Here is a 14948-nt window from a genome sequence, read left to right on the forward strand (position 1 = left end):
ACCTCAACTCCAAACTTATAAAAGAAGTAATTTAAAATATACTTCAGACATTCCTTTATATTTTCGTCTGCCTTTGCTCGAGTCGAATCTGTAAAAATAACACCAGGTTTTGGAACTGCTTCATTTAAATGAAAACGCTGAAATTTTTGTCGAATTTTTACAATAGCTTGAACGGTGAGAACTAATATGAGCCCTATATATCCCTGAAAATAAGAGAGAAAAAATAATTGAATAAAAAAAAAGTAGATAAATAAATAAGTAATCAAATAATAAGTAAATAAATAGACAAAAATGAGAAAAATAAATAAACAGAATGCATGAAATTTATTTAACAATTCCAATAGTTCTGTACTCAGATTGCTAACTGGTGCAAAGCAATATCTGATGCAGAAACTACTCAATTATGTTAAAGAAAATAAAAGTAATAAAACACTATAGTACTAAGAACAAGAACAGCAATATTTTCTGTTTAAAATACATCATCATGAAACAATGATACTTGTGGCTACTAAAAACTAATAACTTATTGCCACCATTCAATCTGGCTGATACATACTCTCACATCAAACTGGTACCTTTTCAAAAGCAGATTATAGTCTTGTAATAATTACCATTATAAAGTACCAGATTCTAAATCTGGCCATGTGTGTGCACTATCACCAAGTTGAGACTCCATTCAAGAAATTTCACAGGTAAAAATCACATTAATTTAATTGGGATGAGAGCAAGAGATGGCCAGATATAAAACTAAATTAACATTATGCATTTTTGAAAGAAGTTTGATTTAATAAAGTTTATTAAATTAACTCATTATAACGTTTAAAGGTAGATTGCCCAAAACTATTCTCAATTGCAGGATAGCAAGAACAAAATAGATAAGTTATAACAATAAAACAAAAATGGCTGCAGACCACTGCTGGTTTGTTGCCCATTTGTAGTGCCAAATGAACAGATCAAAGGTGGAATAGGCAGTTACAACAAAGGTGTCTATGACTGTATTAATTTTTTTTTTTTTTTTTTTATTTCTTTGGTTTATTAAAACCCCAAAAAAGGAAAGGTATTAGAACTTACATTAGTTAGTACCATATATGGGTTGAAGGCTAGGACAAAAGCTACTTGTTGACATTAGACCAAAACTTCTGTAGATTGTAATTTTCAGGAATCCACGAAAGAAAGATTCCAATAAATAGAAGTAGAATGAATAAATGAGGAAAAGTTGGTTTTATGAATTTGGAGTTCGACAGTAAATGGATGCTGACTGCTTATGGCACATGTTTAGAAGAGAGTGGGGAAAATACAGATGTCAATTCAAAAATAACTGTGTCCATGGAAGTATTTACAGAAAAGGCAAGCAGCAGAAACTGACCAGATAATTGTCATCTGGTCCAACAGCACTTGCCTTTGTAGGAATAAGAGCTTTTTTTAGCCCATGAATGGTAGATGGCCCATTATATGGGTATATACCTTTTGATATAAAATTAAGAACCTGTTTCTCAGTTTTGTGTTTAAGGACCACTAACTCTGGGGGAATAAGATAGCATATCTTATTCCCCCAGAGTTATGCTATTCCCCCAATAGCATATCACCAGAATATCCCATAGCCTTTGTTTTCTGACTTTTTTGCTGCTGTGCATTCTGAAAATGAGTGGCTATTATAAGAATTGCAGTGGGAGATATATGAAAAATAGTTTCTGCCACATATCTGACTGCATCATTGAGAAACTCCTGACAGACTGTAGTGATGACAAAATTTTCCAAATGCTGAAAGACATTCCAGGAAGCCTGATCAATCTTCCACCAGGATATTATTATTATTATTATTTATTCATTTATTTTTAATTATTTTTTTTTTTAGCATTACGAGTCACATATGATGCAAGAAAGCAAGCTTATATAGCTTATATAGAACTTGCTCCACTTATACACATTAATCAGATCACCTCAAAGGTGTCTGGTCTCCAGACAGTGCAATTTGCAGAACATAAGCCTTTCTTGGTAAGAGCATCCCTTTGTTTCCCCCTCACCAATCTGATTGCCCTTCTTTGTAATCATTAAAGATCCTTCCAAAATGAGGCTGCACAGACCTGTATGCAGTACTCAAGATGTTGTTGTTATTTGGTTTTTAGGAGCATTAGCAACTAAGGCCATATTACTCCGGAGATATGTGGTGATCATTCCCTGACCTTTCCGCATCCTCCGTATTTGGTGGTCACAGGCTCGAACCCCGGTCTAATCAAGAAGTGTGTGCTACGGCACTGCCACTCCTGCCCACGGAGGCACCTACTGAAGATGTGTCCTGACCATTGCATTGATTATAACCAAAGGATAATCACCTCCTTATCCCTGGTAGCAAAATTCCTGTACATCATTGACAAGATCCCATGAGCTGCTCTGGCAGCCTGTCTGCATCAGAAAACTTGAAATCTGACTGCACAATTACCCACCAGGTCTTTTTCATTCTCTACTACCCTGAGTATAGTACTGCACAGTTGGTACATTATTCTTCTGCAGTTACTGCTACCCATATAGAATAATTTCCATTTGTCAATGTTAAACTTCAGTTGCTACTTCTAAGCTTTACTTTTTCTACATCATGTTCAGTAGCATACTGTCATTAACAACACTGCCAACCTTCGTATTGTCTGAAAACTTGGAAATGAAGCCTGAAATAACTGGACTCCACTAAAGCCATTAGTCCACAAAGGGTAATGTACACTGATCACCACCCCCTCTGTCTTCACTCAATCAACCATCCCTTTATCCATAGAAGCAACTTGTGTTTAATGCCATACTCCACCAATTTGTATAGCAGTCTGCTTTGTGCAAAAGAAACAAAAAAAAAGTTGCCTGAAATCCAAGTATATGATATCAAAATTATTTTTACCATTTAGTTCCTTTGTGACCACATCATAGTATCCAATCAAATTGGTCAGACAAGACCTCCCTTAAACAAACCCATTCTGTGTCTTAACTATTACTGCAGCCTCATCTAGATGATCCTGCAATGCTTCTTTAACCAGTGACTACATTATTTTCCTGGGAACAGAAGTTAAACTAATAGGTTTGTAATTACTCGTTTCATCCTTTGGTCCTCCTTTGTGAATTGGGGATACATTTGCACATCTCCAGTCTGTGGGAACCTCTTCTGAATCCAAGAATGCTTTCATAATTATGACTAAGGGTTTGATTAATTCATTTGCTGCCTTTAAGTTTAACTTCAACAATTTCTCCTGAGCTTTTCTCTCAGTTATTAAAAAATCATTTAGCTCCCTGTCAGAGGTTCATAAGCCTCTGGTTTTCCACTTTCCTACAGAATATCTCACGTTTGAATGTAGATGCAAAATACTCATTCAGTTTGTCAGCTACCTGAGGAGGATCACCAATAGCTGAACCATCAATATCAAGTGGACCAATGTGATCCATCCCCATCGTTCTAGAGTTTCCATAAATAAAGAAGGATTTTCTATTTTTCTTTGCATCCTTTGCCAAAGATTTCTCATAATATGCCTTCAATTATCTAATCTCCTTTGTGAGTTGATTACAGACTAGCTTATATCTACCAGAGGCTTCTGTATTATCTGATAATTTATATGCATCCCTGCATTTTTTTTTCTGCCATGAATCTCACGAGTTCATCTGACATCTTTTAGGCCTAAACCTTGAACAGCATTTCTCAGTTGGTATAAAAAGCCTAGTAGCTTACAAGATTAATTCCTTGAATACTTCCCATTCCCATTTAGGATTTCCTGTGATAACATCATCAGTTGATCCTACCGTTTAGAATTTAATATTTTGTCCAAGACCACCATACTCACCTTTATGAAAGCAAAAACCCTTAGCATTTCCCCCGATGGTAGTTACATCTTAAAGTAAATCCCACATCAGTACTATGTGATCATTGCCACCTAGTTGTTCCTTTATTTGGAGATTCTTAATGCATGAATAATCACAGTTGGTAATCAGAGTATTACTTCATCTGGTTGCCTCTTCGACATGCTGCTGTAGAAAATAATTATCCAATAATTTCCCCCAAAACACTTGCTAGCTATTGTGTGAGTTACCAACCCACAAGTTGCAGTCCATCTTGGAAGCTACTAGGCTTTTGTTCCAACTAATAAATACTGTTCTAGGTTTAGGCCCAAATGGACATCAGATGAACTTTTGAAATTTGTGGTAGGGAAGAAAAATGCATGGGATGCATATAAATTATCCGGCAACATAGAAGCCTATAGTAGATATAAGCTAGTCTGTAATCAAGTCACAAAGAGGTTAGGCAAAGTCATCAAAGGCAGATTATGAGAAACTTCGGCAAAGGATGCAAAGGAAAACAACAAAGACTGCTTTACTTATATAAACGGCGCCTCCGTAGCCAGGTGGGAAGGAGCAGCAGTGCGTGGTACATGCTTCTTGATTAGACCGGGGTTCGAGACCGTCACCACCAAATACGAAGCATGCGGAAAGGTCAGGGAATGACCACCGCACCGGAGCAATATGGCCTTAGTTGCTAATGCTCCTAAAAAAAAAAAAACAAACCAAACCAAACTTATATAAACTCTAAGTGGAAGAGGTTGAATCAGATTGGTCCACTTGATATCAATGGTTTGACTGTAGATGATCAATCTCAGATAGCTGTCAAACTAATTGAGTATTTTAAATACATTCACACATGAGGAGTTAATTCAAGGAGGAGTGGGCCAGATGTTTATCTAACTCTAACAGAGTTAAATGATTTTGTAATAACTGAGAGCAAAGTGGAGAAGAAATTCTTGAAGTTAAACATAAGAAAGGCACCTGGGGTGGATGGGATCTATCCAGTTATATTTAAAGGAAGAGACAAAGAAAATAATAAAAAAAAAAACCTTAGCCATAATTATGAGAGCATCCTTGAACTCAGAGGAAGTCCCCATGGACTGGAGATGTGTAAAAGTATCTCCACTTTACAAAGGAGGATCAAAGGGTGACACCAGTAATTACAGACCTGTTAGTTTGAATTCTGTTCCAGGGAAAATAATTGAGTCAATGGTTAAAGCAGCATTGCAGGATCATCTACATAAGACTGTAGTAATAGTTCAGACACAGCATGGGTGTTAAAGGGAAGTGTATGACCAATTTAATTGGATTCTATGATGTGGTCACAAAGGAACTGGATGCAAAAAATAATTTTGATATCATATACTTGGATTTCAGGAAAGCTATTGAGACTGTTGCACATGGAAGACTGCTGTACAAATTGGAGAGGTATGGCATTAAGGGCAAGTTGCTGCAATGGATAAAGGGATGGTTGAATGAGAGACAGCAGAGAGTGGTAATAAGTGGACTGCTCTATGCGGACTAATGTTATTAGTGGAGTCTCCCATGGTTTGGTCCTGGGCCCATTGTTGTTTTCTGTATATTTATTAATGATATCGATGAAGATATCATTGATAAATATACAAGCTTAATGTCCAAGCTTGCAGATGATACAAAGGTTGGCAGGGTTGTTAATGACACTAAAGTCAGTATGCTACTGCAACAGGATCTGAAAAAGTTAGGCAGATGGACTGAGAAGTGGCAACTGAAGTTTAACATTGACAAATGAAAAGTACTGCATATGGGTAGCAGTAACCCAAGAGAAACTGGGGATAATTGTGCAGTTAGATTTGAAGTTCTCTTAGCAGTGCAGAGGCTGTCAGAGCAGGTCATGGACTTTTGTCATTGATATATAGGAATTTTTCTAGCAGAGACAAGGAGGTGATTATCCCTTTGTATAAGGCAATGGTCAGGGCATATCTTGTATATAGGTCTGGAGGTCTCATTTTAGGAAGGATGTAGAGTTGCTAGAACGAGTACAGGGAAGGGCAAAAAGATTGGTGAGAGGAACCAAGGGGGTGTGTGCTTACATAGAAAGGCTTAAGTTCTGCATATTTCACCATCTGGAGACTAGGCATCTGCAATATGATCTAATTAAAGTGTATAAGGAGGCATAAATTTAAATTGAGGAAAGACAGTTGTAGAATAGATGTGCGGAAATTTCCCTTTAGCCAGCAGATAGTTGATTGCTAGAACAAACTTCCATATGCCGTTGTAGAAGTTGAGAGCTTAAATGAATTCAAGGAAGTAGTGGACAAACTTCTGAAGCGAATGAATGAAATGGGAAGGGGGTTTTTTTTTTTTTTTTTTATATGATGATGCTTTCATATGCCTGAATAGATGCATCCCTTGTAGTGGAGGTTGATAGCCTAAATAGGTTTAAGGCTCAGCTGGACAGGTATTTTGAACGAACAGAGGGGTGAAGTGGAAGTGGGGTTTTTTTTTTTTTTTTTTTGGCTGATGCTGCATAAGCTTGCTTTCTTGCATCAAATGCCTCTACTAATGCTAATGCATATGATGCTTTCGTGCATCATATGCACCTACTAATGTAGTGATCTGGAAGTTAAAATCACCATTATAACATATCCTGATCTGGCCTGCTCTATTTCTCTGTTGTTCATTTTACTCATCAGAGTCATTAGGCCGATAACACACTCCTACCCTCATTTTTGCTTTTCCCAGTGTTTATGTCACACCAAACTGACTAAACGTTGCACCTCTGTCCACCCATGTTAACAGGATACACTTCCTTAGATTTTATGTTTCTTAACTAACAGCAGAACCCTGCCTCTCTTCCTATCCTGTCTATACTTTCTGTACACATTGTACTCCCAAAATTCCAATTCTGCATTCCTTATATCTGTGTGACACCACATCTTTGATATCCAAATAATATCTGTCTTTAATGTCTTAACAGCACTTCAAATTCATCATATTTATTTACTATACTCCTAGAATTGGTGTACATGCAGGTAACGATGACTCCCAGCAGTTCTTAAAATCCCCAGCACCTTGTTTTCCAGGCTGTTGCTCATTCCAATAGAAGCAGTGGAAGAATCACTTTCACCTCTGTTTGTGGCTATCGTTAATCTATTAGTCTGTGTATTCTCTCCCCCCCCCCCAAACTAGCACTTTTCTGACCCATCTAACACTGCCTTGATAGCATCAGCAAATGTTCTTGCATTTGTGTATTTTATATGTATCACATCACTGTAGAAGCATTCTTTTCTGTTAACAATCACATACCATGCTGAGAAAAATTCTACCTGACAATCCTTGTATGATCTCTACAAGACCAAATCGATTGACAAGGCTCTCATTTTGTATTCTTCCTCCTATGTGTGGGTTTTTTTTTTTTTTTTTTGTAGTTGTTGGCGCATAGGCTTCTGTGGCCATAATGCACCTCCCAAGGTTTTTGCAGTACTCTGATCGAAGCCCGAGGCGGGAATCGACCCCGCAACCTTTGGGTTGCCAGGCAGGCACTTTACCCACCCGGCTAGCCTGGTCCGCTCTATGTGTGGTTATGCTAAAAGATAAACATGGTCCCCCACTATGTAAACAGGTTATCATGGTGAAGTGACCAGTTCGATACAGGTTCTCTTCAACCTCCTAATTAAGAGAGGGAAGCAGGTAAAGGAAGAAAACAGAAATATGAATGGCAGAAAACAATTGGCAATTGGAAGAAGGCATTTATTCTCACATTTCAGTGAGCATATGCTCTATAACTCAGCACTACCCCACAAGGTGTATGGCAAGTAAAATCACCAAGAAACAAGATGGGAGAGGCAACTGCATTACAAGATCATCAAGGTCTGTCTTGTTTCTAGGCAATGTCATTCCTGTTAATAAGAGCTCCACTGTAAAGCAAATTGCTATAGCCTCTATACTGGTTATAAGTAGCACAGGTGGAAATGGGATATACTTGCCTGCACATGGAGGATGACAATTTCTCCATGATCATAGCCATCCACAATTCTATCCTTATGAATAATAGTGAATAATTTGCCACGAAATAATCCACTGTAGAAATTGACCCATTATTTTGTCTTGATGGCTCCATATGTCAGCTTCCAAGTTGCTGAGAGCTTTGCCTATCTGCTTTGGATTTATCTTTTTTTTTTTAATGGAAGTATGGGCACTTTCCAGTGTCCATTTCTTCCTCCACAAACATTCCAAGACTGAAACATCTGGTACCTCCTTCACCAATGTCCATGTTTTGTGTGATATTTCCAAGTTTTTTTGTTTTTTTTTTTTTTGGCTTTTCACTGCTGCTTTGTTTTGTAAGTGGCTGGAAAGAATTAGGGGGTACAGATATAGGAGTAGCAGCTGATTGATCCTTCTGGGCAATTTTTGTGAGCTTACTAAAATAGCAAGTGATGTGAATAAATGACTATTATCCACTCTGTTTGTATCCTAGTGCTATACTTCCCAGAAACATGAACATATGAAGGGTTGTCACTGTTTATTGTTTGCATGCATTTCCTGCCCTCTTGGAAGGAAATGTTCAGTTCTGTTTCCAATTGCTTTCTCTTCCTTCCACCACAGGCATGATCAAGCAGGGGCTCACATCTGGTGAGTATGGGCTTGACACACCCAGGGTCCTGAGCTGGATATCATCAATCATCATTCTTCTCTTTCTTGGTGATTCCTTTCTACTTCTAACTCTTATTCTCTCTCTCTCTCTCTCTCTCTCTCTCTCTCTCTCTCAAGGTAATTCAGAATTTTTTTTTGGCTGGTGCAGCATAAGCCTCAGGCTGCCTTGCACCATATGGCTAACAATAATATGCAGGGTACTCTCTTAGTAATTTCTACAAATTGACCTTGAAGCTGAGCATTCCTTTCTCTCATGGTCTTTGGCACAATATTGAGCACACGTAGGGTTGGCATGATATGCTGTCTGCAACTAGCAATACTTTTGGCACACCTCAGTGGATTTGGCATGTAAATACATGCCTAAATCTAATCTAAAGTGCCTTACTGGGCACTTTAGATTAGATTGCCTTGATGGAAATTGGAGGCCTGGAGTGTTTAAATGTAAGAATGAGAACTCAAGTAAGAATGATGTTCCATCCTTTCGAATCAATATTGATTCCTTGATCACTCCTTATTCTTACAATTCAATTTACAATTCAGAACCTCTTCTTCAGAGACACGAAGATCTCACTATGATATGACACCACTTAAATAGTTCGGAGTTTTATGGGGTTATTGTTTTATAGGAAATATACCTATATTGGCGATAGGTATATTTCCCCTAAACGATGTGGATTTTAAAATTTTTTGGGCATGACTGGCATATGAGGTTGGTTTCTACTAACAGATCTCCAGATAGCAGCCTTCTCACAGGTATTGGAGATCTTGCCAACCCTACTAATCCTTACTGGATGAAGGAGGGTGACATTTTCCCAATTACTAACTCTCCAGTGGAATGGTGAAAAGTGATGCCAATGATGCTATATCATCTGCTCTGGGTCTTTGTGCATTGATATTATCACTTTCGCCTGACCAGTTAGGAAGGGGCCTTGCTGGTCCCCAGTAGAAAAAGATAAATTTAAAGGAGTAAGAAAAGATTTAAAGATAAATTCATAGCAGTAAAATAAAAATTTCTGATGCCCTAAGTATCTCATCCACCATGGAACCCTATGGCAAGGAGGTTTCCACTCATGAAAACCCACTCATGTAGCAGGTTTTTTTGGTTTGGTTTTTTTTTTTTTTTTTAGGAGCATTAGCAACTAAGGCCATATTGCTCCGGGATATGCGGGGGTCATTCCCAGACCTTTTCCGCATCCTCCGTATTTGGTGGTGACGGGCTCGAACCCCGGTTTAATCAAGAAGCGTGTGCTACGCACTGCTGCTCCTTCCCACCTGGCTACGGAGGCGCCTGATGTAGCAGGTACAGCATACACGAGTGAAATGGTAAGTTCACTTAGAGCAGGGGTGGCCAACAAGTGGATCACGATCTACCAGTTGATCACGGCTTTAATTTCAGTTGATCACGACGAATTTTAAATATATATATATAAAAAGTATCCCCAGGGGCTCACATTTGGTGAGTATGGCTTGTCACACCCAGGATCCTGAGCTGGATATCATCATTCTTATCTTTCTTGGTGATTCCATTCTACTTCTGACTCTTGTTTTCTCTCTCAGGGTAATTCAGAAAGTTTTTCTTTTTTGCCTGATGCAGCAGAAGCCTAAGCCTTCCTTGCTGTTATTTGGTTTTTAGCAACTAAGGCCATATTGCTCCGGGGATATGCGGTGGTCATTCCCTAACCTTGCCGCATCCTCCGTATTTGGTGGTCATGGGCTTGAACCCTGGTCTAATCAAGAAGCGTGTGCTATGCACTGCTGCTTCTGCCCGCCTAGCTACGGAGGCACCCCAGGCTTCCTTGCACCATATGGATAATAATAATAATAATAATAATAAATTAATTAATCAAAATCTAAATGTTTTATTATTAAGGGCCCCACTGCATATGATTATCACCAATCTGTTTAACACACGACTACTCTTTTCGCCGCGCAGCCGGTAGACTTGTCCAGTGAAAATTCACGCAGTTCATTGTGGAGAGCTTAGTGTATGTGTGGAATTCTTATTTAGATTACTTAATATTAATAATTGAATAGTACCTATACATTAATTTGATTTGATTTAAAATGAATACTACGAAAAAGAGTAAAACATATCATTTTCATCAAGAGTGGGAACTAGGATACTTTTTGTAATGATAAAAGAAAAATGTTGTTTGATTTGCAATGCTTCCATGGCTATACCCAAAAAAAAGGAAATTTAGAAAGGCAGCGCACTTCATGGTAAATGCCAATTGGATTTTCTGCCTAATAGTGACCTTAGAAAAAATAAATTAAAAGAACTTAAATCCAGATTATTCGCACAACAAAATTTCTTCGTAACACCTAATTTACAATCTAAAGCAGTAACTGTAGCATCATTTAAAGTGAGTCACCTTCTTGCAAAAAATACAAACCATTTTCTGATGGTCAATTCATCAAAGACATTTTTAGAAATAACAGATTCTCTTTTTGAAAATTTTAACAAAAATGAAATGAAAAGTGCTCTTCAAAGTCTGCAATTATCTCGAAATACTGTGACGCGATGCATTGAAAAAATTAGTAAAAATGTGAGCAAACGATTGCATGCTCGTATAGCTAATGGCGTGTCCTTTTCTTTACAACTGGATGAATCTACAGACATCAGTGATACAGCTCAACTGCTCAATTTTATTCATATGGATTTCATTAAAAGAAAGAACTAGGTCTTGATATATTTAACACATTCAAAAATTATTGGAAAAAATTAAATTACCACCATTTTAGGTCGTATCAACAGATGGAGCTAAAACAATGATGAGGCATCTTAACGGATTCATCGCATTGTACCAAAAGGATACTGAATTCCCAGATATTTTGAGTTACCACTGTATCATCAACCAACAAGTGTTAGCCAGCAAAAGATTAAATACTAAAAGTGTTATGGACAGAGCTTTCAAAATCGCAAATTCACCAGACGACAATCTCTTCAAAGGAGACTTTTCAAAATGCAACTCAATGAAAATGAACCAGATCTGATATTACATACAGATATGAGGTAATGAGGCTGAGTCGGAGTAAGGTTCTACAGAGATTTCGAAATTTGCTGAATGAATTAAATTAAAAAATTTGTTTAACAAAGGGAAGATGACTATCAGCAGCTGCAAGATACGGAGTGGTTGTGCAATCTGGATTTTTTTTTTTTTTTTTTTTGGCAGATTTTACCAGTAAATTAAGTAATCTGAATTTGGAATTATGAGGAAAAAATAAAAATATGGGTGACATGATTAGTAGTATTTATACATATAAATACCAATTTTTGGCAATGGCTAGGGATCTAAAAGAAAAAGAATTCGATCATTTTTCAAATATGCAAGGTCATTTGCAAAAATATCCTGTTTTTGAATAGTGAGAAATGTGTTTTTGAAATTTAGAAAGTTGCGGATGATTTTAAAACCAGATTCAGTGATTTTAAAACAATTGAAGACATTGTTCAATATATTTCTTATCCATTTAATGTTGACGTAGATATGAAACAAATTGCAGGAAGAGAGAGAAAAAAAAAAAAAAAAAAAAACGCTGAGATTTTTCACATGGAGAAAATATTACTTGAAAATGAAATTATTACATTGCAAAACAATATCTTCCTAAAAGCCAGATCATCAGAAAAAGACCTTTGGAAATACACCTAATTCTGTTTTTGCACGAACTTTTTTTACACGAATTTGATTTAACACGAATTCAAAATAAATATTTGATTCTCTTTTTACGCGAGTCATTTTGATTTAACACGATTTCTATGAATTTTTTTTTGCCCAAATTCTACGAAATTTTTTTTATTTGTGGCATATTAGTATCATTTCTATATTACACGCATCAATAGATTGGATAACAGCTAGTGGGTGCATTTTAAAACGCATGCTTTTGTTTACCAATGTATACGTCTAGGTATCTATGAATCATCAACGTTTTTATTGAATTTGGTGCACATCTACGGTATTCGTACATTGTATCTTCGGAAGACATTTAGTAGTAAGCTCTATTTCAAAGTGAAAGAATCTTCAGTGAAATTTCTGCACATATAAATTTATTAATTTTGCCGATAGTCAATAAATTGTAAGTTTACAAATTTTTCATACCTTTTTTTATTAATTATAACTGAGATATTTTTCGTTAGCCCTTATATAATGTCGAATAATTCGCCTATTGCCAAAATGAAAAGGAAAGCGATTTCTTTGGAACTTAAAATTCAAATTTTAGATCGTCTTGCAACTGGACTACGTCTGTAGGAAAGCATTTTGGTGTACATGAAGCTACCGTAAGAACTATTAAGAAAAATGAAGCTGCAATTAGGAAGTCGGTATGTTCTGGAACAAAAGTAAGTGTTAATTCATCATCATATACAAGAGATATTGTCAAGGAAAAAATGGAAAAGGCTCTGGTAATATGGATAGAAGATCAGTCACAAAAAAGAGTACCAGTAGATGGAAATGCCATTAAGCAAACAGCACTAAGAATTTACAGACATATTAAAGAAAAGGAGCCAAGCACTTCATCTCAGTTAAACAGAAAGTACGAATTTTCTGCGAGTACAGGTTGGATGACAGGGTTTCTTAAAAGGAATGCTCTTCATAATATAAAAATTAAAGGTGAAACTACATCTGCAGATGAATCGGCTGCTAAAGTATTCCCGCAGGAACTTGCAAAAATTATGTAGCCAAATCGCAGAAAACTGCTGGTGGTTTTAAGGTAGCTAAGGATCGTGTGACCTTATTATTTTCCTCCAACGCTTCAGGAGATCGTATGTTGAAACCACTGCTGGGAAATCGAGCCCTAAACCCTCGTTCAATGAAAGGTGTAGATATCAATAAACTGCCTGTTCACTGGATGGCAAACAAGAAGGCCTGGGTGACCACTGCTATCTTTACAGAATGGTTCACAAACGTTTCGTCCCAGAAGTCAGACATTATATGAATTTGAAAGGTCTCGAATTTAAAGTTCTTCTGATTCTTGACAATGCACCCGGCCATCCTGTCTTGGAACACCCAAACGTACAAATTTTATTTCTGCCACCTAATACTACATCTTTGATACAACCGCTAGACCAAGGTATAACTGCGACAATTAAAACATATTACGTAAAACGAACATTCCAACACATTTTGGACAAACTGAATGATGAAACACTAACAGCCATTGATGTGTGGAAGAAATTCTCAATTATGGATTATCAATCAAGTTGGATTAGCATTAACTGAATTAAAACCAGCAAATTTAAGTGCGTGTTGGAAAGCGGTTTGGCCACAATGTGTAAAAAGCAAAGATCCCATCATCCCTAATATGACCGAATTTCCCAACATCATTACAATAGCACACAAAATTGGTGGAGAAGGATTCGATGATCTATCGTTTGAAGATATTGATGAATTGTTAACCGACAAAACTCTAAGTGAAGATGAAATATTAGAGGTTGTCCTTGGGACTCCTTATCCCACAGAACGAAGTGATAATGAAGAAAATGACCATGTTCTAAATGCAGATTTAATAAAAGAAGATCTGGAACTGGCCAGAAAATTAGGTAATCATTTTGTCAAACATGACCCTAATAAGGAACGTGCTGGGAAGTTTCAACGTGAACTGAAGTTGTTGACAGCCTCTTACAGAGAATTATATAACGGCCTAGCCAAAACACGAACACAACGATTAATAACTGAATTCGTTCGTAAAACTGGTGAAACATCAGCACCAGAGGAGACTCGTGCTGATTTTGCTCAAGAGATCACAGAAAGAATTTCATTAATAGAGAAAGAAGACGATGTCCACAACATTTCTAGTGATAGCAGTGATATTCCAGTCGTATGCAAATGTATGCGCCGTTTATTATCAGAAAGTGAAAATGAATAAAATCTTATGTGTAAAACAGATTTTTTTTGTTCATGAAGAATTTTTTTCATTTCATATGCATACAAATTTATTTTAATACATTTTCATTACATATTATTACATGTGTATTTTGTTGAAATAAAATAATAAGCTTAAAACGAATATTTTTATGCGTTTTTTTTTTAATTATTTTTACTGATTTTTTAGATCCGGAACCAATCTTCTTTTCTTCCATAAATACAATGTCTTTTTTTACACGAATTTTTTTTACACGTATTTTTCAGGAACGTATCTATCGTGTAAAAACAGAATTAGGTGTACTGTATGTTTGCTGAGAAAAGTACCCAAATGTGAAAAAAATGCAGTGAACTTTTAAATTCCTGTTTCGGTTCCACATATCTGTGTGAATCACCCTTTTCGTATTTGAAACAAACAAAGACGAAAAAATCGCTCTACTCTTGCATACAGAAGATTCTTTACATTTGGCCTTATCACAATATATCCCTGATTTTGAAAGTTTGGCCGATAACACAGGAACACACAAACTTCACATAAATTAAAAATTGAAATACTTATGAATTTAAAATAAGCATTCTGAATTGTAGTAAATTTTAAAATTTATAAACAATATTTTTCAATATGTGTTGATTAACTTTTTTAACCATGTG

At 36.5% G+C, this 14948-nt stretch overlaps 1 protein-coding gene across 1 annotated transcript in view; it reads right to left on the reverse strand.

The window, feature by feature from the left end:
- The window catches only part of LOC150082462 (piezo-type mechanosensitive ion channel component-like), an 861219-nt gene that overhangs the window by 485657 nt on the left and 360614 nt on the right, over positions 1 to 14948 (reverse strand). Inside the window, 1 exon segment of the mRNA XM_090377768.1 lies at positions 3 to 203. Within this exon segment, the coding sequence (XP_090233894.1) occupies positions 3 to 203 (201 nt within the window).

This window comes from Mastigoproctus giganteus, chromosome 7, assembly GCF_048544385.1.
Source record: "Mastigoproctus giganteus isolate SK-2022 chromosome 7, ASM4854438v1, whole genome shotgun sequence".
Taxonomy (NCBI): domain Eukaryota; kingdom Metazoa; phylum Arthropoda; class Arachnida; order Uropygi; family Thelyphonidae; genus Mastigoproctus; species Mastigoproctus giganteus.